The sequence below is a fragment of the Vipera berus genome, assembly GCF_964194415.1.
Source record: "Vipera berus genome assembly, chromosome: 2".
NCBI classification, from domain to species: domain Eukaryota; kingdom Metazoa; phylum Chordata; class Lepidosauria; order Squamata; family Viperidae; genus Vipera; species Vipera berus.
Window position 1 is genome coordinate 21,205,737 of NC_138203.1, and position 26,730 is coordinate 21,232,466.

The 26,730-nt window shown below is 39.8% G+C and overlaps 2 protein-coding genes across 2 annotated transcripts in view; both read right to left on the reverse strand.

The window, feature by feature from the left end:
* Window positions 1–11,073, reverse strand: part of PRKAA1 (protein kinase AMP-activated catalytic subunit alpha 1) — a gene marked incomplete at its 5' end in the record, with an annotated part of 42,154 nt that extends 31,081 nt beyond the window's left edge. Inside the window, one exon of the mRNA XM_081319796.1 lies at window positions 10,971–11,073. Within this exon, the coding sequence (XP_081175922.1) occupies window positions 10,971–11,073 (103 nt within the window). The remainder of the gene's footprint in view (window positions 1–10,970) is intronic.
* An 8,357-nt stretch (window positions 11,074–19,430) lies between these two features.
* RPL37 (ribosomal protein L37) lies at window positions 19,431–23,587 on the reverse strand. The gene is made up of 4 exons (XM_081321206.1): window positions 23,408–23,587; window positions 21,287–21,422; window positions 20,331–20,415; window positions 19,431–19,548 (listed from the first exon to the last, which is right to left on the reverse strand). Exons 1-4 carry the CDS (start codon window positions 23,408–23,410, stop codon window positions 19,479–19,481), a joined length of 294 nt encoding a protein of 97 aa, XP_081177332.1. The 5' UTR covers window positions 23,411–23,587; the 3' UTR covers window positions 19,431–19,478.
* Between the last annotated feature and the right edge of the window lie 3,143 nt (window positions 23,588–26,730).

Consider the following 26,730-nt stretch of genomic DNA (forward strand, 5'->3'; position numbering starts at 1 on the left):
AGCAGGCAGGCAGGGCGCAGAGGTCCGGAGACCTGCCGACGTTTGGGGAGGTTTGGGGAGGTGCGCGCGCACCTCCCCAAACCTCCCCAAACTTCGGCAGGTCTCCGGACGGCGGCGGCTTGGGAGAGGTGCGCGCGATCCTGGAAGCACCGAAGCAAGTCCTCGGTAAGCTCCGGGCGGTCACTTGCTTCGCGTCTCCTGAGGGAAGGGGGGGCGACTGGAGCGGGCGTGTTTCCTCGCCTGCTGGGCGCCGCGATTTGCCCGGGGAACGCGCGGGCCCCGAATGGCAGCGTGGAGCAAGGAAGCTGACAGCCAGGGCTTCCCCGAGAGCCGCGGCCACACAGGGTATTCCTGTGTATTCAGGCTTGCAAAATGGCGGATCGAGCCTCTGCTGGCGGCAGAGGCTTGCAGAACGGCGGATCGGCTTATACTCGAGTCAACAACTTTTTCCAGTTTTTGGGGGTGAAATTGGGGGTCTCGGCTTATACTCGAGTCGGCTTATACTCAAGTATATACGGTGTACTGAAGCTTAGCTTCCAACAGAAATTGTCTCTTATAAGAAAGGTATGAAAGCAAAACTGCCTTGGAAAACAAGAGAAAAATGCTGTAAATATTGTAGATTATTCTTAATAACAATAATACTTAGGATTATGTATCCATGGTCTTAGAGCCACATTCAAATACAGCAGCTTCAATTTCAGAATGACAGACAAATACAGGTAGTCTTTGACTTACCACAGTTCATTTAGTGACCATTCAAAGGTACAACAGCAGTGAAAAAAGTGACTTATGACCAGTTTTCACACTTACGACCATTGTAGCATCCCCATGCTCACCTGATCAAAATTTGGATGTGTGGTAACTGGCATGTCTTTATAACAGTTGCAGTATCTTGCAGTATCATGTGATCATCTTCTGACAAGCCAAGTCAAGGGGAAGCCAGATTCACTTTACATGACAACACATTACTAACTTAACAACTGCAGGGATTCAGTTAACAAGTGTGGCAAAAAAGGTCATAAAGTGGGGCAAAAGTAACTTAATAACTGTCTCGCTTAGCAACAGAAAGTTTGGCTCAATTGCGATCGTAAGTTGAAGACTACTTGTATATATTTAGAGCAGACATGTCAAACTTCGCAACGTCAGATGATGTCGCGCGACGTATTGGAGCTTTTTCTCCATTGCCGGCAATGAGGTGGCACGGTTTCCTGATGACTCGTTTGGCCCACGGGCCGGCAGTTTGACACCCCTAATTTAGAGTATCTCTGCATGCAATAAATATTACGTATTTGATTTGTGTACTCCTTGTTAACGATGTACTATCAATGAATCTATCTACCAGTGGGAAGTTAAAACAAGCAATATAGAAGAATCTCACATGCCCACATGACTTGTAATATTCTCAGACTGCACACAGATATTTGGAATTGCAATTTCTAGAAATAAGTGTGACATGACACAGAAAGAAGAATCAAAACTTCACAGAATACATCTTTGAACCACTCGGTATTTCACTCTAAAATGAAGCTCATTCATTGATTTTTAAAAACAAAAAAGAATCCAGTATCCTAAAAGTACAGTAATGAACAAGTAGATGTCACTGCCTTTAAACAGTACATCTCAGAAACTCATAAAGTGTAAAAATAGGGTTTTCTGTGAAAATAGGAGATTTGCCAGAACAATGAAAAACTCGCCGAAACAAAGAATACAGCAAGCCTGCAAGTTTAGACTAAAGCTATGTATTTCAAAAGATATACCTGTTAGGACAAGGATATCTCAAAGAGAAATGAAGTCTCCTTGCTGAGAAAGAAAGAAAGAAAGAAAGAAAGAAAGAAAGAAAGAAAGAAAGAAAGAAAGAAAGAAAGAAAGAAAGAAAGAAAGAAAGAAAGAAAGAAAGAAAGAAAGAAAGAAAGAAAGAAAGAAAGAAAGAAAGAAAGAAAGAAAGAAAGAAAGAAAGAAAGAAAGAAAGAAAGAAAGAAAGAAAGAAAGAAAGAAAGAAAGAAAGAAAGAAAGAAAGAAAGAAAGAAAGAAAGAAAGAAAGAAAGAAAGAATAGCAAGAAAGAATAGCAAGAGAGAAAGAAAGACTCAATCTTTACAGTCTTATCTTATTATTGACCAGACCAGGTCATATGTACTTAGTTTTTATATCTGACATCAGAGATATGAATGACAGGGGTTACACCTAAAAACCATTTTAATTTCTTCTAAAAGGAAGGCTCTTTTCCCAAATAATTCCCTGTTAAAAGGCAAAGGTCACCCTAGAATTCCAGAAAATACAATAAGTTCTTCTGCCTTGATTAAAACAAATACAGTATTATTTTTAGCCTACAAGGCTTGCAGGGCATATGGTGAGGACACGACCATATTACCAGACAAGAAAGAGCTGAAATTTCCATCTGTTTTTCTTCCCCTCTTACAGCAACAGGTACATCAAGCTTAATATGCCTAGTTTCTTTGTGGATGGTGCATTTTTTTTCTTTTGAGAAAAACAACAGATTGTCCAATTTCCACATTTTTCAACCAAACTTTCGAACAGCATGATCAGGTAGGATTCTAAGGCCTGCAAAGACAAGAGTTAAGAACCGCATGTTCTACAACCAACAGTGCAAATTATTTCCATTTTAAAATAATAGCAAAGGACTGTATACAGTAAGTAGCACAATGGGGCATAATACACATCAATAATGAATAGATAAGACTTGGAGACATTAGTGACCTTTCCTAATAAGGAAAGGGAAAAAAAATTACCTTTCTCTACTCAGGCTGCTTGCTATTCGTCAATTGCAATGAAATCCTCCTCTTTTTGCCACTGGCAGTTGCCTCACAGTTTTAAGATGAAGTCTTTAAACTTTATTGCTCCATTTTTCAAAGATTGCAAGAAAAGCCAATCCAGTCTATTTGCAGACTTTAATAACAATAACAATAAAAAAATCTTTGGCTGGTAATCAGGCACCTCCAAAACGGGTGACTCAAAATGCACTGACATTTTGTTCATTTTCTCCATCTCAGCATCTGAATCAAGAAGCTCACAAGCACAGTTCAAGTATCCCTACAATAATTGTGTTGCAAAGTCAAAACAGAGGTAAAAGTCCTTCTCTCATCAAGACTTCCAGCAAAACAAGACAAGAAACAAACTCTTACTCACTCTAACCATGTGCACTTTGTATATCCACAATGAACAAAGTGATGATGGAAATGCACGTGACAATGAATTGAGCATAGCCTGAATTGTCTATTTTTGCCAAAAAAAAAAAATTTGGGGGGGAAATCTTTGCATTTTAAAAACTCTTTAGCACTTATTGCTATAGTAATTTGACATTATACCTGCGCCTTAAGTTGGTAGAAAACCATGTATTCAATTTCCAACCACCATATCATAAAATTCTGAGAATGTTTAGGGGCTGCAAAAGAGTGACTTTCAGAATCGGCATAAAGGTTACCTATATAAATAGTCCTCAATTTACAACCATTCATTCAGTGACCATTTGACGTTACCATGGTATGGAATAAAGTAACTTACAACTAGTACTCACATGACTGATTGCATGATCAAAATTCAGATGCTTGGAAACTAGCATGTATTTAATGCACATACCAGCATGTATATAATGGTTACAGCATCCCGTGCCATGTAATTACCATTTGCAAGTTTCCCAGTTAACTTCCAACAAGCAAATCAATGGGAGAAGCCAGATTTGCTTAATGACTGAATGATTCATTTAACAGCAGCAGTGATTTGCTTAACGAGCATGGCAAAAAAAGTTCATAAAATTGTCCATGACTCACTTAACAACTGCCTTGCTTTGCAATGGAAATACTAATCCCAACTGTGGTTATACATCAGGAATTCCCTATGCTGCTCTTGAAGGATCATCTTGCCCCAAAGAAAGAGATTAGAAAATGCTACTTCTCCATAGTTAATATATCATTTTATTTCACTAATAATGTTCATCAATATTTACTGTACTAATAATTTTCTAGAGTAGGGGTGTCAAACTGCCGGCCCGCGGGCCAGTTGCATCATGCAGAGGCCACGCCCACCCCAGCTCTGACAATGCAAAAAAGGTTGTGATGTCACAAAATGTCACGTGACATGGCAAGTTTGACACCCGTGCTCTAGAGCCATTAGAGTAGCACATGAACAGTTTAAATAATAAATAATCCAAGGACATTTTTAGTTTAGGTTGCTTGCCTTGATCTCAAGCTCATCAAGTGACCATTAGGAATACAACAATAAATTTTAAAAGGAACTATCTTTCCATGCAACAAGTTTCTTCTCTGCAGGGCATATTGCTTATCACAGATGATCAACTGTTTATAAGCATGAATTAGCCCCATGTTTACAAATGGACAAACATTACAAGTACAAATGAAGTGGTTCTCAACAAGCTAAATCTCAGTTAAGATGTGCTGAGCCCAGAAAGATTTTAGATTTTGCAGACAGAATGACCACTGCCTGTCTTCAGCACATTTTAAAGAAGGAAGGAATATTATATTATTGCACTGGGTTCCCATTATCCTTAAGTTGTCATGCCCCACAAAGCACAACAACAAAGCTGAGAATATGTTTACCCTGGCATATGTCCTGCATTACAAAGGAAAGTTCCAACCAAAGTTTAAAAGCTGTGTTGAAGAGCAAAAAGAGAAAACAACAATGTTAGAGCACAAATATTGTTTTTCACAACAAAGTCTGGGCAGAATCCAAGATACACAAAATACAAATTCCAGTCAAGGGTCTTGTTTAAAACTAGATATGCCCTTATGAACAGAAAACATACAGTCCAGTAGATTATTAAAAAATGACACCAAAGGAGCTCTGGAAATCAATCAATCAGATTAGTTAATGAAGAATCTGTGAACGTCCACATTTTGCTGAACTTTCGACATCTTGCATCTTTGGCCACATTGGTTAGAGTTCCAGGAAGCTGCTGTCCAGCAAAATTTAGAGAGCATCAAGCCACATTCCTTCTATTATTATTATTATTATTATTATTATTATTATTATTATTATTATTATTATTATTATTATTATTATTATTATTATTATTATTATTATTATTATTATTATTATTCTTTCTAAAGGTGTTTAGTCCACTTAATGTAATTTCTTAAGCAGAAATCCACAGAATGCGCCATGTTTACACATAAGAGCTCCCTGTATGTGGAAGAGAGGATGCTTAGCAAAATTGCAGGCCCCTGTGCTGCCTTTTTGACTTCCCATTTGAGCCTTCTCTCCAGGATCAGCATGGCAGAGGTGCCAATAAAGCTGCAAACCTAATCTGAGCTTGTCGATCAGAAGGTCGGCAGTTTGGCGGGTCGAATCCTGAGTGCCGCGTAGCAGAGTGAGCACCTGTTACTCGTCCCAGCTTCTGCCAACCTAGCAGTTCGAAAGCATGTAAAAATGCAAGTAGAAAAATAGGGACCACTACGGTGGGAAGGTAACAGCGTTCCGTGCGCCTTTGGCGGAGCAACCTTAAGAAAGAAACACTAACGCATATTAGTAATAGTACAGAGGATAATAATTATAAAAGTAATAAAATAACAGTAATTTAATAGTAATAGTATACTGTAATAATCCTAGTAATAACACAATATAGAGATAGCAATAGAAAAGAATATAGGAAGCATTCATATATCATGTTTTATGTTTCTTTTTACAAAATAAAACATCTCCCCAACCCTTGTAGAGATATAAAGAAAACATCTGTCCAAGGTCCAGTGCTTTTATGTCTCTCTTGAGCCTGGATCAATCTAAAAAAGGATCTATGACACTATAAATTTAGCAGCAGCAAAGACACCATAATTGCCACAGTCTGGACAGTATAAAAAATAATTATCATTTCTCTCAGTCTTACTGTAGATAGTGCTACGCAACATTTTCCAAAGCAACTGCATGACACAAACAATGCACTGCCTTGCTTTTTCCTCTTATAAATTTCCTTGCCATTTGGAACACAAAATAAAAATTTTAGCAACAAATAAAGGTAATACAAATATTTAAATTTTCCACCACAATAATTTCTAAGCTTATTTCATAATTTCAAATCTTTTAGGACAGAAAAGAAAAACTAAGAAAACTCTCTTAAGGATGTAGGCTCCTGCTTTCATGCATACCTATAATGGGACTTACTCAAATGGCAATATACATTTTAACTTGGCTTTATAATGTGTGAACATCCCAGAATACATTGATCACATAATCCACTCCCCAGCAAATTACTGCCACACCAAATATAAGGCAGAAGTAGTGGGCCTTCCATCTAGAAGTCAAGCAATCCAACTTACAGATATGAAGAATCTTGAACATTTTTCAAGAATATAGCACATAGAGTCTCACATGAACTTGTCAATAAGTTCATGAAAGAAAATATTTATTTCGATAGGCATAATAACTGTGAATCTCCTTGATTATGTATTGATTTTTTTGTTGTTAGAAGTGAAATTGGGGAAGGGGATGGGATGTTCACCATAGCTGGATTATACTAGGATTAAGATGGGACAAGTCAGGTCCTGGATTATCCAGAGGCTTCAAGTTAATCATTTCTGATTGAGGTAGTTCACCTGGAAATAAGGGGGGGAAATAATTTTGAAGCCAAAAGACTACATTTCTGTTTTCAGAAATGCTAAACCACAAGCTGAGATGAGAGCAAGATTCCACTTGTTTATAAACAGAAATTAAATAAAGTCAGTTCAACACAATATTGAGGTATGGCATTATATTAGTCAAAATCTGTCAAGCACATGCTTGCCCTGTGTTTCTTAAGACCTAGGACCATTCCCAAAGCATTTAATTATTTATGGAGCTATCTTTAACAAAATCAGGGCTCAACATGAAATATAAAGGTAACTCAAACTGACAGGTTCTTGCCACTTAGAAGAAAACTATTTTCATGACAAGCACTGTGGGAAGGAGCTTATATTACAAAATATACTTCATTCAATGGCAATTCAGTTGTAATTCCCTGAAAAAAGATGTGTGTGTATATATATAGAGGAAATAATCAAATGTCTTTTTTCCAAATCCCTATACCAGACATGTCAAACACAAGGCCCGGGGGCCAGAACTGGCCCACGAAGTGGTTTCATGTGGCCCGCGAAGCCATCCTGGAAACAATGAGGGAACGGCCCCCTCTGCCTTGGCCCTGGCCCAGAGACCCTCCTTCTGCCAGAGACCCTCAGATCTGTCCCACTCCTGCCCAGGCCCCCATAGGCACCCTTGATGTGAACGATGTAGAGCTGGCCACACCCACCCAGTAGGCCATACGCACTCTAGCCACGCCCACCCAGTAGGCCACGCCCACCCTGGCCATACCCACCCGGCCCCCTGAGGGCAACCGCAATGCTGATGCAGCCCTCAATGAAATTGAGTTTGACACCCCTGCCCTATACTATCATTCAAACTTCAAAGCTGCTAAATTCAAAAATCAGTGTTCCACCATGCTGTTAAGAGAGAGAAATATAAATGTTTTATCCTGATTTAAAGACATTACACGCAGTGATTCCTACATATGAAGCTATGGAGAACTTGTCCTGACTTAGTTATCAGTTTTCCCCTTTATGCCAATTCAGCTTTGTTAGCATTAGTCATAGATGCTGGAAAAAAAGCATTAGAAGCTGGCACTTTGATCTTGCATCTAGTGATTCATCCAATTCAAAAATCCTGTCTACAACAGCAGTTAAGAATAACAGCATATGCCTACAATATTTCTGAGCATTGTCCAGACAGCAACTGCTGGAACAGAGTCAATTTCTCAACTATGATTTTGATTAATCTGGTAGCATAATCTACTTTAAAAAATATTAGACAGTTATGTTGCAGATGCTGTTCTTATCATGCTTTTAAGCAGTTCTGCCAATTAACTGTCTTATTAATAGTATCACAAAGTAATCCGATCAATTAAATCTCATATGCACATACTGGGAACACAAATGGATACCTCTGTTTTAGCTCTGGGAGACTTTCTATTAAAGGAGCACAGAAGAATCAGGCTGTAAGGTTTGACCTTGTTGGCTAAGCTGACTAAAGTGTACAGTATTATAGTAGCTAGCAACCTGACATGCATTTAAATCACTTCAAAGTGTTGAATTAGAAAGAAAAGGAGAAAATGGAGATGAATTCAGATGCTGTACCCATCTTTAGTTTGGTAAGCTTAAAAATTACTTTAGAAGGTACTCCAGAATCCATTCCTTACTTTTTACTACTGGCTGTCATAAATGCTCTGGTCTATTAGCATTACAATTAGAGAACCCTTTAGTCTTAGCATTTGGGCCCAAATTAAGCAAAGGCAAGAACTGGTCAATTGTTTTGTTCTGTTCTGTTCTAATGAGCAGGTGAGTATCTCACGGATTAGAAAACCAGCCAATCCTGTCAAAACCCAATTAAAGAACATGGCCATATACATAAATTGAGCTGATTAAAGAGTAAATATATAATTACTTTTTGAGAATTTCAATGCAATTTAGTAGTACAAGGAATTTCTATAGGATTGTGCGAAAATTGGTATTGAACTGAAAGCCCGAGTCATTTCAAAAGATCTATCACTTTATCTCTTTTTGAAAGAATGACAGCATTTTAATATGCTGTTATACTTTTTCTGCAAAATCAGACTCTTTTCAAAAGGATTTTTCCCACTAGTCTAACTTCTGATAGTGCCTAGAGAAGCTGTTGTGAAAGAGCAAATATTGTCAAATATTAGCCATCAAATAATTATGGCAATTTTGCAGGCAAAGCTCAAAAGAGTACACAATTTAACCAGTTGCATCTAATAAAGCTTTCTCATACAATCCCTGAGGACAGGAATTTTCCAGAATTATTGATGTTCCAGTAATTCCAAGATTGCTCCCATAATGAAAACAGCCTTGAGGATCTAAATGGTATGCTACTTAGCTTTACAATACAGCCTGACTCCCTGGGGTCAGGCACAAAACATGCATTGTTTTGTTATGGTTCACCTATACTGCAGCTGAGCAATTCCAGATAGAGCTAATACTTTTAAAGCAACAAATAGTCACCCCTTTCTCCATATGATATTTTGGAGAAGCGCAATACCACACATCACATTTACAAGACACAATGGAGTAATTAAACCCAAAGAATACAGCCATCTTGAAAATCAAAAGCTGAGTTACCAAAATATGAAAGGAACAAGAATATAAATGCTTACAAAATAAAAAGAGAACGAAATTACTGCAGTATTCTCCTTCAAAATGTTCCTCTGTCCTTGATTCATAGGCAGAATATATATTAGTATACACACCTTTGTATGTGTATGCTAACTCAGTAAGATCTAAGTCACACTGATGACTTCTTGGACTCTATCTTAGTGTCACAAGTGAGGAATTTGCTCCCAAAGAAGACATGACTACAAATTTCAGAATTTAGGAGAGCAAATTCTTATTTACTTCATCACATTTTAAGCATAACATTAAACACCTTGCCATTCTTTTAATGAATCCTAACTACATTGTGAAGTTGGATTTATTGTATTATCAATACATATAATTGTAGAAAAGTTACTTTTGTAAATAAAAGCTGTCTTATCAAACATACAAAACCAACATTCCTTGCTGATCCACAGAAATGCCTTTGGATGTGATTACAAGATTTAAAATCTGTCTTTCAATGAAGACCTAACTAACTAACTAACACTTGAGCAAAGTCCCTTTAAGGTTCTGTATCAAGCAATCTGTCCTTTTAGCATGCTTTCAACTGTGATTTCAGATTTATTATTTTGGAAGAAACAGTTTCTTCCTTCAACATTTAACACAATTTAAAAATAAAAACTTTGAGAGAATGAAGTAGAAATGGCATGCGCATACATACAAACATACATCTTAATGCAACATTTCCAGGCAAACCATTCATTTTTTGAAAAGAATTTGAAAAACTCCTTGAAAGCGTTCCAAGGACAGGCAACTGATTTCTACCTCAAACACCTTTTATTGTTGTTTCTACCTCCTCGTTTTAACTCATTGTTTCCAACAAAGACCTCAGTGAACCGAGTTATGGGGTAGAAGAGAGAACAGCAAGAGGATGCAGCATTGAACTGGCTGAAACTAGATGGGGCAATAATACGGAACTCAGCCCAGCAGGAAGAACAAAATTGGGAGGGGGTTGGTATAACAGCAACAGGGAGAGTCTAAAAGTGGACTTGGATCCCGACGCTACTTTTGCTCCCTCTTCCCTCCTCTAGTCCCGTCCCAAGACGGCCATCCCCAAGGCTGCGATTGCCTGCACAACAATCCAGCGCATAAGGGAGCAAACTCTGTGCGGCTCCCTTGCAAAAATAAAAATAAAAAAGCAGGCGGGGGGGGGTGTTGGGGGTCACCCCTCAATATAGAAAAGACGTTTGCAGTCCTAGGCAGGGAAGCCCTTTGAAAGGTCGCGGTTTCCAGTTAGATTGCAGGAACCCGGGGAAAGCAAAGGAAGAAAAAAAAAGGGGGTGAAGCCGATCGGGCCGCTTCCTCGGCAAGCCATCGGAGGCTCCTTATCGGAGCAGAGTGAAAAGTACCCCAGTCAAAAGTGTGTGGTTGGGAAGGATGTTCCTGGGGCTGATGGATGTGAAACCCATGACAGACTGACAAGAGATCAGATAGATTAGAATGGATGAAATGATCTGGATTGGAGGATAATCCAGCGCGCTGTGATAATCAGATCACCCCCTTCCTTTCCGCCCTTAAAAAGAGGGGGAAGGGGTCTTGCAAACCGGGAGAGGGTGGAGGGCAATCCCACGGATACCCTTCCTTAATGCTAAACGACCCTTCGACCCAGGAGAAAAAGGTGGGGGCGCTTCCCTCAAGAAACCCCCCCTCCTCCGGGTGAGAAGGACGCAGCCCCGTGCTTCACCTTCACCACCGTCGCCCCTTGAACTGGGGGGGGGAGGCGGGGAAGCCGGCCGGCAGTCCAGTCTCCTCGCCACTCCCGCCGCCGCCGCCCTCCCGCTTCTCGGCTCTCCCTTTCCAGCGCTCACCCTTGACTTTGCCGAAGGTGCCCACGCCCAGCGTGTCCCCCAGGATGTAGTGCCCGATCTTCACCCGCCCGTGCTCATGTTTCTGTTTATCCGCCGCCGCCATCTTGCGCCGAAAACCGAGCCTGCGCACCAGAGCAGGGCCTGGACTGTCTCCCCCCCACACACACACACACACCCGCCTCCCGCTCGTATAATGTGAAGGGACGGGCGGGCGGGGGAGCCCGACGAGGAGAGGAGAGACGCGGTCCCTTAAGCCAGCGTTTCCCAACCTTAGGAACTTGAAGATGCGTGGACTTCAACTCCCAGAATTCCCCAGCCAGCTATGCTGGCTGGGGAATTCTGGGAGTTGAAGTCCACGCATCTTCAAGTTCCTAAGGTTGGGAAACGCTGCCTTAAGCGCCCGCCCGACTCGGAAGCGGGGAAGCCCACGCCTAGTCCCAATTATGGGATCATTGTTTTTATTCTGCCTTTGTACGTGGAGGGCACAAAGGTTATTGTTGAGCCAGACGCGTTTGGTTCGCAAGCTAAAGCGGAGGTGAATTTGGTTAAATACTTGGAAGAGGGGAAGCTGTCAGTAAATCCCAGGATTATAGGATAAACTGAAAAATCAAAAATGGACTTATGGCCAAGGATCCAGGAGAAAAGGCGCAACAGGTTAGGAGGCAAATAAAAAGCTCTTTAACAGTTCTTCCATTGAAAAACCAAACCAAACCGTCACCCATTATTTCAGAACATACAGTGCCAGTTTTCTGTGTACAGTATGCCATTTAGGACTAAGTCTTGGAACAAAATAGAATGTGTCCTCCAGCCATTCTGCAGCACCAAATTACAGTTCAGAATGTAATATAAACACTTCCCTGCATAGGACTGAATAAATGCAGTTATGTCTGGTTTAATTGCACAGCAGCCATTTGATGCCCGGCCACACCATGGAGCTGACAGTCATATCCATGATCCCTGTATGAGTTGATACTCATTTCCATCATAACTGAAATATTTGCCTCAATAGCACTCCCTGGGAAAGGGAGAAAGTATCAGACTGGGAAACATAAGAACACTAAAACAGGAAACTGCTACATCTCATATCAAACCATTGCCTTATATAGCTTAGTGCAACTTCTCAGCCTAACAAACAACTCTCATAGATCAGAGATAGACTATCTGTAGCCCCAATCCCAAGTTTCAGCTTTCAGAAGCCCTGAAAATTATTCTGTTGGACTTCAGGAGTAAATTAGAAATTGAAGGGCATGATTTTTCCTGCCAGTTTTTCAAGGGAATGTAAAGAAAAGTGGGAAGATGTAAAAAAATGTAAGCAGGAAGGCTTAAAATCTCAAATGCAGAGATCTGCCCAAAACTCCTGGCCAGCTCCACTCACTGCCTTCCTTTGCTGCTTATTATTTTCAAACGCATCCTCTCTCCAAAAAGGTGTTAGATCCTATCTCTTACCATAAGCCAGTGATAGCTTGTCTCCAAATTCTCTATTTTGAATATGGGAAGGCAGCTTGTCCATCTGAGATTAAATGAAGATTTGCTTGAATCACATTTAATTAAAATGAGGATCTGAACTGAACACAGCGAATCAGAGGGCTGAATCTAGCTCTAAGTTTCTAAGACTCTAGGGAGATTCTATTATTTTTTTAGTACTTAGAGATTCTGACAAATAAATACAATCACCATTATTGATTTTAGGCCACATGGTCTTCATTGCCACAATAATGCAGCTTGAATATATTATTTGAGAAGATAGTTAATATATTCTAGGAATGAAGCCACTAGAAGATTAACTTGGAGCCTAGACATTTAACCTTTTCTTTAATGGAGATTGTGAACAGAGGCTCAATAGGCTTTGGAAAAGTTAAAAATAAAAATAAAAAATCCTCCTTTGGTTTGCCTGGGATAAGTACAGCATTTTCAACAATGAAACCCCTGTTGCAAATTGACCCCAAATGGCTTGTTTACTTTTAAGGTGTGGCATGCTTTAAGCATGCTAGATCTTGTCTTCAGATCTGCTAACGTTAGACCAGTTTTCTTTCAAAATGTGTAAATCTGCCTTGTACTGAAAGAATAAAATGAAATGTTTGCTCTACTTCTCCTAAGAATTAAGGGGACTATTTCTGTGATGACATTGCTAGGAATTTAATGTAAAATCTTCTAGAAGAACAAACATTGAAATTATGAAGAATTTTAGAATAATATCACCAAGCCATAACCTTAGAGTTTTAAGTTATTTAAGTTATTTCTAATTATAGTAGTATGTTTTTCAATGTCCTTCTGATAAGAAACCATAGTTGCCAAACTGAAAGAAGGCATGGCTAGTGTGGCAGGCAAGGAAGTAATTGCATGGCAGAAGATAGAATAGTGGGCTTGTGGATTGTTTTATTGCAAGGGTGTGTTTTAGATTTATAAATTATAAGACACCTAGTGTAATATGAAAGGGGAAAGGGAAAGGAAGAGGAGAGTGAAAGGGTGGAGAAATGGGGGAAAGAGGGAAAAGGCAAAGGAAAGTGTTAGATATTTTACAAGTTGCCTCTTAATAATAATAATAATAAGTTGGAAGGGATCTTGGAGGTCATCTAGTCCAACCCCCTGCTCAGGCAGGAAACCCTATACCATTTCAGGCAAATGGCTGTCCAGTCTCTTCCTAAAGTGCAAGGAAAAGCTGGCTGAATGTTTGCCTATCTACATAATCTAATCTTATTTTATTTCAGTGTTTATTATGGCCAAAATATCTAAATGCCACTGGTCTTAAGAGAGCCCAGTCCACTCAGAATTGCTCTGAGAAAGCTTTAAATTTCAAAGCAAATAAGAAAAACATACAAGCCTAATAAGACAGTTTTTTTCTGAAAAATATATTGGGGTTAGAGATGTGAATGGATGAATTGAGATCTCATAATGTGAGAACCAATAATGGCAATTGGTTGCTGCTAACACTGGAAATTTGCTAATTGACCATTTAAGTGTCCAGAGTCTTTGTTGTCTTTCCAAACATGTACTGAAGCTAGTAAGGCTAATGTTGTTTTGGCCATCATTCAACTTTCTCAGCTCTCAGCTTTACTGTAGCTGACCAGCCAGCCAGAAAGAAATGCTAAATGCTGCTCTCTCTCTTGTGCTAATGGAACATTGCACAACTTTCCTGATGGTCTTGTCAGCATAAATGGGAGTTCAGTTCATCTCTGAGAGCTCTGAATATAACTCAAGGCTGACCATGCACACTCTGGGTCCAATATTATTATTTTTAGATAGTGCATGATTAAGGCTACTTTTGAGTCTCTGCATATAATAATGAGTTTATCTGTGAAGATGCTGATCTGAAGCATTTCCTGTTTTTAAGAACTGGATGAAAGCAAGGCAATGAATTCATTTACTCTGTGCCAATCTCTCTGTGGCACTGTCTCTGCATTATATTGCCTGCAGACTGCAAGTCTGATACCATCAAATCTTGGCAATGTGGAAGAAGTCCTTCCTCACCTTTCCAGACACCTGTGCTAGGCTTCCTCCCTCCTTCCAAAACCTAGAGATCAGTGGTGGGATTGCACTAGCTCAGAGCACTCCAAAAAAGCAAGGGAAGAAGTAGGTGCTTATTATTAAAAGAGTTTTGAATTATCTATAAACTGTACTACATATTAGAAGCCAAGTTGGACTTTCTCCAGTCCTAATTTGTCTGCCCTAAAAAGACATTATGGAGAAATACATTTTTAATTTCAATAAAACTCTTGAGCCCATCTAGTTGAACTTCAGTTGGTTTACTACCCTATAAAGGGTCTACAGTACCATCTCTGCCCTTTTCATCTTATTCTCCAAAATAAATAAATAAAAGCAGCTTCAGGTGTCTGGAAATCTCTCTATTATTGCCTGTGGGCAAATATTTTATATCATATCATTGTTGTTGTTGTTAGCTGTGAAGTCGTGTCCAACCCATCACGACCCCATGGACGTTCCTCCAGGCCTTCCTGTCCTCTACCATCTTCTGGAGTCCATTTAAGCTCACGCCTACTGCTTCAGTGACTCCATCCAGCCACCTCATTCTCTGTCGTCCCCTTCTTCTACTGCCCTTAATCTTTCCCAGCATTAGGCTCTTCTCCAGTGAGTCCTTCCTTCTCATCAGGTGGCCAAAGTATTTGAGTTTTAGCCTCAGGATCTGGCCTTCTAAAGAGCAGTCAGGGTTGATCTCCTCTAGGACTGACCGGTTTGATCGCCTTGCAGTCCAAGGGACTCGCAGGAGTCTTCTTCAGCACCAGAGTTCAAACGCCTCAGTTCTTTGGCGCTCAGCCTTTTTTATGGTCCAACTTTCACTGCCGTACTTTATTTATTTATTTATTTGTTTGTTTGTTTTATATACCGCCCTTCTCCCGGAGGACTCAGGGCGGTGTACAGAGCAAAGTAAGTATACAATAAAGCAACAATAAAACAAATAAAACCCCAAATCTATCAGGCCAGGCTGGCTTGTTGGAATAGATAGGTTTTTAGATCACGCCGGAAGGAGCGAAGGTGGGGGCCATCCGGATTTCAGCTGGTAAGCGGTTCCAAAGGATTGGCGCACCCACCGAGAAGGCTCTCCCCCTGGGGGTCACCAGCCGGCATTCTCTGACTGGTGGCACCCTGAGGAGGCCCTTTCTGTGGGAGCGCACAGGACGTAGGGGTGTTGACGCTGGCAGTAGGTGCTCCCGTAGGTAATCCGGACCCATGCCATGTAGGGCTTTGTATGTCATCACTAGCACCTTGAATTTCACCCGGAAGGCAACTGGAAGCTAGTGCAGCTCACGGAGCAGAGGTGTAATGTGGGAGTATCGGGAAACCCCCAAAATTTTACTGCACAATTATTAAATATATCATTTGAAAACAAAGGCACTTTCTCAGGCAGGTACACCTTTGAATTTGCAAGTGGGAAGACCATAGCCTTAACTATACGCACTTTTGTTGACAGGGTGATGTCTCTGCTTTTTAGTGTGCTGTCTAGATTTGCCATGGCTTTCCTCCCCAGGAGCAAGCGTCTTTTAATTTCTTGGCTACAGTCCCCATCTGCAGTGATCTTGGAGCCCAAGAAAATAAAATCTGTCACTACCTCCATTTCTTCCCCATCTATTTGCCAGGAATTGAGAGGGCCGGATGCCATGATCTTGGTTTTCTTAATGTTAAGTTTCAACCCAAGTTTTGCACTCTCCTTCTTCACCCGCAACAAGTGGCTCTTTAGTTCTTCTTCACTTTCTGCCATTAGAGTGGTATCATCTGCATATCTTAGGTTGTTGATATTTCTTCCGGCAATCTTAATTCCAACTTTTGATTCATCTAGCCCTGCCTTTCTCATGATGTGCTCTGCATATAAGTTAAATAGGCAGGGCGACAGTATACAGCCTTGCCGGATTCCTTTCCCAATTTTGAACCAATCAGTGGTTCCGTGTCCAGTTCTCACTGTTGCTTCTTGGCCCACATATAGGTTTCTCAACAGACAGATAAGATGGTCTGGTACGCCCATCTCTTTAAGAACTTGCCACAGTTTGTTATGATCCACACAATCAAAGGATTTAGCATAGTCAATGAAGCAGAAGTAGATGTTTTTCTGGAACTCATATCATATCATGCAGTATTCAAATCAAGCCCACTTTGAATCTCAAACCTCCCATTATCAATTGAACCAGAGCTAATTTGCACAGATCTATTTGCCACTTTTTTTTTCTAAAGCTCTCCACTTAGTGACTAAGTCTTTCCCATCACCCAATTGCCATTTTAATAGTATTGAAAGGAAATCAATCTGGGACTTTTCTACTTTACTGCAAAGTGGTACTTTATTGTATGTTTGGCTGGTTAAGTAGAGCATCAGCACAGAGCAACTGTCTATTAAACCATAGGAGCTAATCATATATAATCTCTACCATCCCACCGATGGTCTGTATGAACATTCTCATAGCATCCAAAATGCAGCTTTATCTAGAAGAAAGTTACTGATGTCAAACACTATTCAGATAAAGGTGAATTATGCAGAGTTCCTGTATTATGCCAGTATATAGGGATTTTTCTCACTTCAGTTCATATTTGAAATCTAATGCACTTTTTTGCTTTAATGTTGAAAGACCATCTAGCGCTACTGAATCACATACATTCCCCCTAGGAGTATACTATCAAGTACGATACTGCTGAACATATTAAGTCCCAGTTATACTCTGAGCAGGTAAATGTATGAACCTTTATTAAAGATTATCTTGCGGTGAAGAGAATGGCAAAAAGGACTTAATTCTGTTGCCAGCAGTCCTGTTCTGAGAGACTAGGTTAGTTTTGGCAGACAGGCCAGAAGAATAATTTAGTCGATAATCATTATAAATTTATATTATACTTGTGCTGGAATTAAGACAAGTTTATATTGTTTATTATATTGTAATGTTTTGCTGCCAATAGGGCTTTACATTTTGTTTTGTAAGTGTGCTTAGCTAAATAAAATTTTATTAGTTATGTTTTAAGGATTTAAAGCCCAACAGATTTTGATCACTCATGACAAAAGTCTGGATCCAACCATAGGTCAAGTATTTACATCAAATTATCAGCTCATTAGTCCTTCAGGTCTCCAAAGCAATTTTTCCAATACTTGTTACATGTTATATGCTATGAATATTACAAATATGACACACAATGTTTAATATATTTTAAGAGTAAGACATGAGTATAGTGAGCCTAGAGTACAACCATATCTAGCCTTTTCCTGAATCCACTGGGACTCATGTTGCTGGAATGTGTGTATCACTGATAAATCTTGGATGGGAGTGAAATATTGCTGATACCAGCTGGAACATTAGTGGGTGCAAGGAATACAGTGGATTGTATAACTTCATGGAATCATGGGAGTAAGAATGTGAAGTTCCCGATGTGACAAGGGCAAGATGTACCATACACATGAATTCAGAATAAACAAGTTGGGTATAAAGAGAAGACTGGAATGAACCTAGACATCAAACGGCCTGACTCTTGTTAGAACAGGAGACACCTGAAGTCTGCTTCCCAGCCCACTCCAACACAGCCTGATCACCTGTTTCAAGTGTGAGTATTGCGTGAATGTGTAGCCTAGTTGGGCAACAATACTTAACAGCAATCTCGAGTAGCCTTGTTGGGCATAGATATTTGAATAGCCTTGTTGGGTATAGTTACTGTATTTGAATAGCCTTGTTGGGCATAGTTATGAGTAGCCTTATTGGGTGTAGTTTCTTGATAGCCTAGTTAGCATAGCTTAATGAAGTAAGCTAACTTTGAAATTAGACAAGTAATATATAAAAGAACTAATTAAGCTTAATAGCACGCTCACCTTGCTTTTAGAGTAACACACTAAAAGAACTATTGAAAAACTCTTTGAGTGGCTTGAACTCAATTTTACAACATACTTATACTAACCATTGTTATACCGACCACTGTTATCAACTGTATTAACTTTTGAGGTTGTTGAGCAATTTTGAGAACATGGTACAAGTGCTCTTTAAATATTAGTTGGTCTTTCCTACTCACAAAAAAGTAAACAGCTAAAAGCGTAAGTCCTTGACTTATGATTATAATTGAGCCCAATATTTCCATTGCTAAGTGAGACTGTGAGTTTTGCCCCATTTTATGACCTTTCTTGCCACACGTTGTTAGGTGAATGACTGCAGTTAATAACAGTTAAGTGAACCTGGCTTCCCCATGACTTTGCTTATTAGAAGGTCAGAAAAGATGGTCACATAATCCTGGGACACTACCGTCAAATGCATGCCAGTTGTCAAGCATCCAAATTGTGATTATGTGACCAGAGGTATTGCAACAGTCGTTAAATGTGAAAACCAGTCATAAGTCATTGTAACTTCGGTCACAAAATTAGTGGTTTTAAGTCAAGGACTACATGTAGTTACAAGGAAGCTATTTCCTATTCATCACCCCTACCCCTCTCAAGGTGTAATTTCCTTTAGCGCTAGGTATAGAATGTGGGAAAATCTTGCTCTGCATTTCTATAGGCAAACTTCCCACTTTGCGTACCACATGAAAACAGGGTTTAGAGGAATCAATTTCTCAACCTTGGCAATTTGAAGATGTGTGGACATGCTGGCTGGAAAATTCTGAGAGCTGACGTCCAGACATCTTCAAGTTGCCAGGAATGAGAAACACTACTCTATCTTAAGATTATGCTATAGAAATTGTAGACAATTGCAGATACTGAAACACAGAAATCACAGTACAATGGGTCTCCCATTGCTTATGGGAGCAGGTCTGACCAGTTCCAAGATTTCAATTATGATAGCTCAAATGGCATTATGTATATGAATATATAGATCTAATTATGAACATTCCACTGAACGTTAAAACAAATCTGAATTTTCTATTAGGTTTTAAGAAATGTGCTTTGTGTACGTGAGGAAAAAACATTCCATATTTTATAGTCAAATTTCAGATTAATAAGGAACAAGATGAATCACCAAATTTGAATAAACTGAACACCGCATAAAGATGACATTTTGTTTTTGTAGAGTAGCCATTTATTTTAAATCAACATCTGAGTCCTTAAGATGAGCTGGAAGCCACAACAGCAGCTCTCTTGGGCTTTGGCGCTGTTCCTTCACGGAATCCATTCCTGTATAAGGCAAAGAAGAAACAGGACTTTTTGCATTTAAGCATTTATATTTATTTGCTTTCTTTTTTTCTTTTTAAAACCAGCTTATCTCAGTTACAAAATGAAATCACTTAGGAAATCAGATGTTCAGACTTTGGTTTTAAGAACATCACAGATAAGCTGCTAAAATCCACATAGTAACCTCATTCACACATCAAAATAAGCTGAAGTTGTGACTCCCAAATCATTTGGATGAATTATATTACATTTAAGCACAAGGTTAAAGCGTTTTAAAGAAATAAATCATTAACCATGATTTGGGAAAACATTTCAAATTTACTTCAAAGGAATTTCCCTTAACCTTGGCAATCCAATCAAAACGGAGCCATGTTAGTAGTTTCCTGATGGGATACCATCAGGAAAGATAAAACAACCTAAAAGAAGGCAATGCAAGACTACTTCAGTACTGCTGCCCAAAAAAATTACAGAGATTTATCTGTGAAACCATCAGAAATCAAGCTCCTCTCAACAGAGATTTGATTAAGCTTTTGCAAGGAATAATGACAAAATCTAGGTGGTATTTATGGTAATTGCCTGTTTGCCATTAAAAAAGTCCCAGCATCATTTATTTATTCATTTACATGAACACCCATTTCACAGAAAATGAACCTGGGTGGCATGTAGCACTTGTAGGAATACGCATGAAACGAATATATCGTGATTCGGAACCCTGGCTGCACTGTTCTGGCCAAACAACTTGATACTTCTGAATTTCAGCCAAGATAAATTTAGAGGGATCTTACCTGAATCTTCGGTAGACTTTTTTTAGATGCCTCATACGGCCAGTCCCAGTAGTATTGCGCCTTTTGGCCTTAGCACTCCAGTTATCTAGGGGGGGGGAGAGAATGGTGGTACACAATTTACACTCCATCTCACTCCACGGAGTTCTAGTTACACTGCCCCATTGTATTCCCAACAGAAATCCAAGCCTCAGTGTTTCCATCCCTGTACAAGATTCTATTTCCCACATTCATGTTAACACTTTTGAGAAGTCTAAGGAGAAAAATAATGAAAATATTTATGATATAATTTTAGACCAGTAATAACTTGTAGAAAACAATTCCAAATAAGAGAAAAATTAAACACAGTAAAATTTATGATGAAAACCAATTTAGTCTAGTGGTTGTTTTAGATTAGGAACAGGCAAGTCTTGAGCTCCAGTCATTCTTTAGGCAAAAAGGTCAGCAACAGCCATTACTGCTAAGTTTTAGGAACAAGAAAATGCAAACTATTTGTGCAAATGCTGCCTAGAAAACTGCAGGTATGTTGTCCATGTAGCGAGTGTGACTTGAAGGCAGGAGAAATTTAATAGGATATGAAGCATTTTGTTGATACATTGCATTTGGATTAACTTCAATAAATAAAAGCCTGACACAAAAATATCCTACAGAAATACCTAACATCTTGCTAAGAAGCTAGTTGCTACTGCAATATTTAGTGGGGAAGGGGTTTTATAGCAGATGTAAGTATGTAACCAACTTAGCTGGTTGACAAACATGTTACTGATCATGATCCACTAATCATGGATCTGATTAGTACTACAATGGACAAGCAAGCATCAGGAAGTCCCAGGGACATAAGCTAACTTTCTGGGGGGGAAAAATCAATAGCAGCCCACTTTGCCCATCCTTGCCAATGCATAATAGTTCCATGCTCTAAATACTAGTTACTCGTATACTTTGAAAAATGACAATCTTACACTTTCTCTTGCGTTTAGCAGGATATCCACATTTTCCACAGGTGGACTTCTGGAGATGGTAGGCCTTGGATCCACATCGCCGACACAAAGTATGTGTCTTATTGCGGCGCTTGCCAAAAGATGATGTTCCTTTTGTCTGAAACAGATATGGAAATTACTTTACACAAATGATAACATTACCATAACTCTTACCTGTTGGATTATAACATCTGGATGATTCTTAAGACACTTCGATGCAGCAACAGTAGCTAACAGGAGAAAATGCTTTGCATCAAGTTGGTCCAGCTCAATAGCTAAAAGAACCATGCCTGAAAAATATTCACACTTTCACAAGTTCTGTGGAAACTTTAAGCAAACTTCTAGATAGCAAAACCAAAGCAATACCCTATCAAAGTTTATTGAGATGTTTTCAACAAAACTCTTTAGAAATCCATGTCTGTCTATATGTCTGTTGACATGGATTAAAACTTCATCCCTAGGCCTTAGGACAGGGAAGTGACAAGTGCCCATTTTGCAAGTCTGTTATATGATGCCTTGGTTTTCTTTTGTACTGGATTATTTTTTATAAAAATGTTTTTTGTAAACTGGCTGTTAACCACACAGCTATGCATTTTAAAATGGGCAGTTGTAAATTTTTATAAAGTATGTAGTCTTCAAAAGTCTGTAAACAAATGGAGAATTAGTTGTCAATTATCACCAATAATTATGGCTATTTACTGCCTTCTATCTCGGGAGCAGAATGTCTTAGAATCTTTCTTCCTGGCTAAGGTAAGGTGATAAACCATTATTTCCTAAAATATAACTGCAAAAGTAAAATGAAGATTCCCATCAACCATAACAGGTTTTGTAAATTTGTTATGTCATATTTTAGCTGTTATAGCTGTGTTGATGTAAAGGTAACTCAGTGTTCAATTAACTGAATTTAACAATAGAGAGATACTATGTATGCTGATTTTAAAGTCACAGCACATTGAAATCCTACCTGACATAGGAAAGCATGGTTTACTAATAGCAATGCATTATTTCAGCCATCATATAGTTATGAACAAGTTAAATTAGCCAGAAAGGTGAAGTAAAACCTTGAAATTAAAGTTATTCTGGGGTCAAATAAAAGCACTTTTAAACTCAAATATTCACTAAGATACTATATTTATGCTCCTAACTATTATTTAACTCACTGCCTAAGTCCTAGTAAATTATTATCTACACAGACTGTTCTCTCTTTAGAACACTTTGCAATATCCCATACTGATCAAGGTTGATGGATAATGTATCCCAAAACATTCAGATCACACATTGGGGAGAACTAGCATCTAAATCAGGGGTCTTCAAACTTGGCCCTTTTATGACTTGTGGACTTCAACTCCCAGAATTCCTCAGCCAGCAAAGCTGGCTGAGGAATTCTGGGAGTTGAAGTCCACAAGTCATAAAAGGGCCAAGTTTGAAGACCCCTGATCTAAATAGATCAGGCACGAACTATGCACGGTGGAAGACACTGCACATCTGAACGGCAAAGCAGAAGAAAAGAAGACGTGGGATGAGCAAAAGCTGCAAATCTTCACGTGCCCTTCCCTTATTACTCTTTTCCTTTAGATTTAGAACTAAAGCATTCCAGAATTATCTAACTGCAACGTATCCAGAGCTCAGGCTAACGCCTCTTAACAAGAGATGTGATTGAAACCACAAACAGTACCCCCGCCTTTTAAAATTCTGCTTAACGAATTGCAGAACCACGCTTCATTCCGGGAAAACTAAAAGAAGTTGCAGTATAACTTAAGTAGAGAGGAAAAACCTGAACCCAACCAAGTAAGTACAAAACCTCGTATATTGTTCCCTCCTCTTACAAGTGAGAACCGCCTGGCTCTTCACCCCATTTCAGCGATGCCCAACGAGCCTCTGAAAAGTCACCGTTCTTCTGGCTCAAAATTGTACTCAGGCCTAGATTTGGGACAGAAACCATCCATTGTCAACCATTGTATGAAACCGGGACCGTGTTGGGAAAATACTCCTTTCTCTAGGCCTGATAAACTCTAGGCACATTTCCCCTCCCGTATCCCGGGAACAAAAGTCTCCCAAAGCACTGGATGGAAACCGATCTCGCACCGGACAGCATCAACTCACCATTTTCTTTCAGCCGCCAGAACGAGAAAGAACTAACCCCGCCCCACTTCCGCAGTGTCTTCCACACGCTTCCGGTAAAGAGAGAGCAACAACTGAATAAGTCCGCCGAGGCCAAGACGGAAGGGGAAAAAAAGCGATGAACCTCAGAAGCCAGGCTTTGAGCTAGCTGGGAAATGACGTCCAGAGCGCCTTCTGCGCAGGGCGGGACTCAGAGGAGCGACACGTGCAGGGGTCGGCAACCTCGGCTCTTTTATGACTCGTGGACTTCAACTCCCAGACTTCCTGAGACAGCTATGCTGGCTCAGGAATTCTGGGAGTTGAAGTCCACGAGTCATAAAAGAGCCGAGGTTGCCGACCCCTGGACACGTGGGTTCGTTTGAACTTAGCTAGCGCCACCCAGTTACCTAGTTTCGTCCAGGCAAATAATCAATTATAAATACTGTTTGGGCTGCTTTGTGCAATTGGCTGAAATATAGTTGCCTGCTTTGTACCTCGGAGCATGGTGCAAATACAGCCACAAAGTCTCTTCTGATCAGATGCAATTCCAAGAATTAATGTAACCCGAGATAATGTTGTCCCTCCAAACTATAATGATAATTTAATCGAACTATTCTCCAAAACACTACAGGGCTAGACAAGAAACAATGATTGGAAACTGACCAAAGAGAGAAGCAACCTGGAATGAAGAAGTAACTTCCTTACAGTGAGGGCAATTAACCAGTGAAAGAGCTTGCCTTCAGAAATCGTGGGCGCTCTATCACTGGAGGTTTTTAAGAAGAAACTAGAATAGACAGTCACTTATCTGAAATGTTATAGGACTTCTTGAGCAGTGGGCTGGACTAGATTGCTTTCCTGCTCTTCTCATTTAATTTAACTTAATGTTTAATTTATTTATTAAATTATTTTCCTTGATTCCTATTGGGTGGTTTACAAACTCTTAAAAACATTTGAAAAAAACAACAACTCGGGAGCAGAGAAAAAGGGGCTGTACATTTACAGATAGAAATTTTAAAATAATAACTAGTTTATTCTCCTATATTTGCTTCCTGGTATTGAAAAAGGCCCCTTCATGGATTACTGCCTTCTCGTGGCGAAGGGGCTTGTGTAATTCAATGAAGCTATGAGTTATGCCATGCAGGGCCACCCAAGAGGGAAAGGTCATAGCAGAGAGTTCTGACAAAACGTGATCCACTGGAAAAGGAAATGGCAACCCACTCCAGTATCTTTGCCATGAAAACCCTATGGACAGTACCAAAAGGCAAAACGATATGACGCTGGAAGATGAGCCCCTCAGGTCGGAAGGCGTCCAATATGCTACTGGGGAAGAGCAGAGAGCTAGTACTAGTAGCGCCAGAAAGAATGAAGCGACTGGGCCAAACCCAAAAGGACGCTCAGCTGTGGATGTGTCTGGTGGTGAAAGGAAAGTCCGATGCTGTAAAGTTTTTTTCTCCATAGGAACCTGGAATGTAAGATCCATGAATCAAGGCAAGCTGAACGTGGTCAAACAAGAGATGACAAGACTGAACATCGACATCTTAGGTATCAGCGAACTAAAATGGACAGGAATGGGTGAATTTAATTCAGATGACCATCAGGTATACTACTGCGGGCAAGAATCCCTCAGAAGAAATAGAGTAGCCTTCATAGTCAATAAAACAGTAGGAAAAGCAATACTGGGATAGAATCCTCAAAATGACAGAATGATCTCAGTTCGAATCCAAGGCAAACCATTCAATATCACACTAGTCCAAGTCTATGCCTCAACCACCAGTGCTGAAGAGGATGAAATTGACCGGTTCTATGAAGCCCTACAGCACCTTATAGAACTAACACCAAAAAATGATGTCCTTATCATCATGGGGGATTGGAATGCTAAAGTAGGAAGCCAAAAGATAACCGGAATAACAGGCAAGTTTGGCCTTGGAGTACAAAATGAAGCAGGGCACAGGCTGATAGAATTTTGTCAAGAGAATACGATGGTCATAGCAAACACTCTTTTCCAACAACCCAAGAGACGGCTCTACACATGGACATCACCAGATGGTCAACACAGAAATCAGATTGACTATATGCTCTGCAGCCAAAGATGGAGAAGCTCTATACAGTCAGTAAAAACAAGACCAGGAGCTGACTGTGGCTCAGACCATGAGCTTCTCTTTGCAAAGTTTAGGCTTAAGCTGAAGAAAGTAGGGAAAAGCACTAGGCCACTCAGGTATGAATAAAATCATATCCCTGTTGAATATACAGTAGAGGTGACAAATAGATTTAACGAATTAGATCTGATAAACAGAGTGCCTGAAGAACTATGGACAGAGGTTCGCAACATTGTAGAACAGGTAGCAACCAAAACCATCCCAAAGAAAAAGAAATGCAAGAAAGCAAAATGGTTGTCTGAGGAAGCTTTGCAAATAGCTGAGGAAAGGAGGGAAGCGAAAGGCAAGGGAGAAAAAGAAAGATATGCCCAATTGAATGCAGAATTCCAGAGAATAGCTAGAAGAGATAAGAATGACTTCTTAAATGAACAGTGCAAAGAAATAGAAGAAAACAATAGAATAGGGAGGACCAGAGATCTTTTCAAGAAAATTAGAGAGATGAAGGGAAAGTTTAATGCAAAAATGGGCATGATAAAGGACCAAAATGGCAGGGACCTAACAGAGGCAGAAGAGATTAAGAAGAGGTGGCAAAATTACACAGAAGAACTATACAGGAATGAGCTTAACGTTCCTGATAATCACAATGAGGTGGTCACTGACCTCGAGCCAGACATCCTAGAATGTGAAGTGAAGTGGGCCTTAGAAATGCTGAGCAACAACAAAGCTAGTGGAGGTGACAGTATTCCAGCTGAGCTATTCAAAATCTTAAAAGGCGATGCAGTAAAAGTGCTACACTCAATTTGCCAACAAATTTGGAAAACAGTGGCCACAGGATTGGAAAAGATCAATTCCAAAGAAAGGCAGTGCCAAAGAATGTTCAAACTATCGCACCATTGCACTCATTTCTCATGCTAGTAAAGTTATGCTTAAAATCCTACAAGCTAGACTCCAGCAGTATGTGGATCGAGAACTACCAGAAGTACAGGCAGGATTTCGAAGAGGCAGAGGAACAAGAGATCAAATTGCTAACATACGCTGGATCATGGAGAAAGCTAGAGAGTTCCAGAAAAACATCTACTTCTGCTTCATTGATTATGCTAAAGCCTTTGATTGTGTGGATCAAAACAAACTGTGGCAAGTTCTTAAAGAGATGGGTGTACCAGACCATCTTATTTGTCTCTTGAGAAACCTATATGTGGGCCAAGAAGCAACAGTGAGAACTGGACACAG

Excerpts from the sequence above, each read along its gene's own strand:
- RPL37 (XM_081321206.1), bottom strand. Across the intron at positions 20,416-21,286 it reads TGCTAAACGCAAGAGAAAGT|ATAACTGGAGTGCTAAGGCC; the intron begins GTAAGATTGTCA and ends CCCCCCCCCTAG. Across the intron at positions 19,549-20,330 it reads AAAGTCTACCGAAGATTCAG|GAATGGATTCCGTGAAGGAA; the intron begins GTAAGATCCCTC and ends TGCCTTATACAG.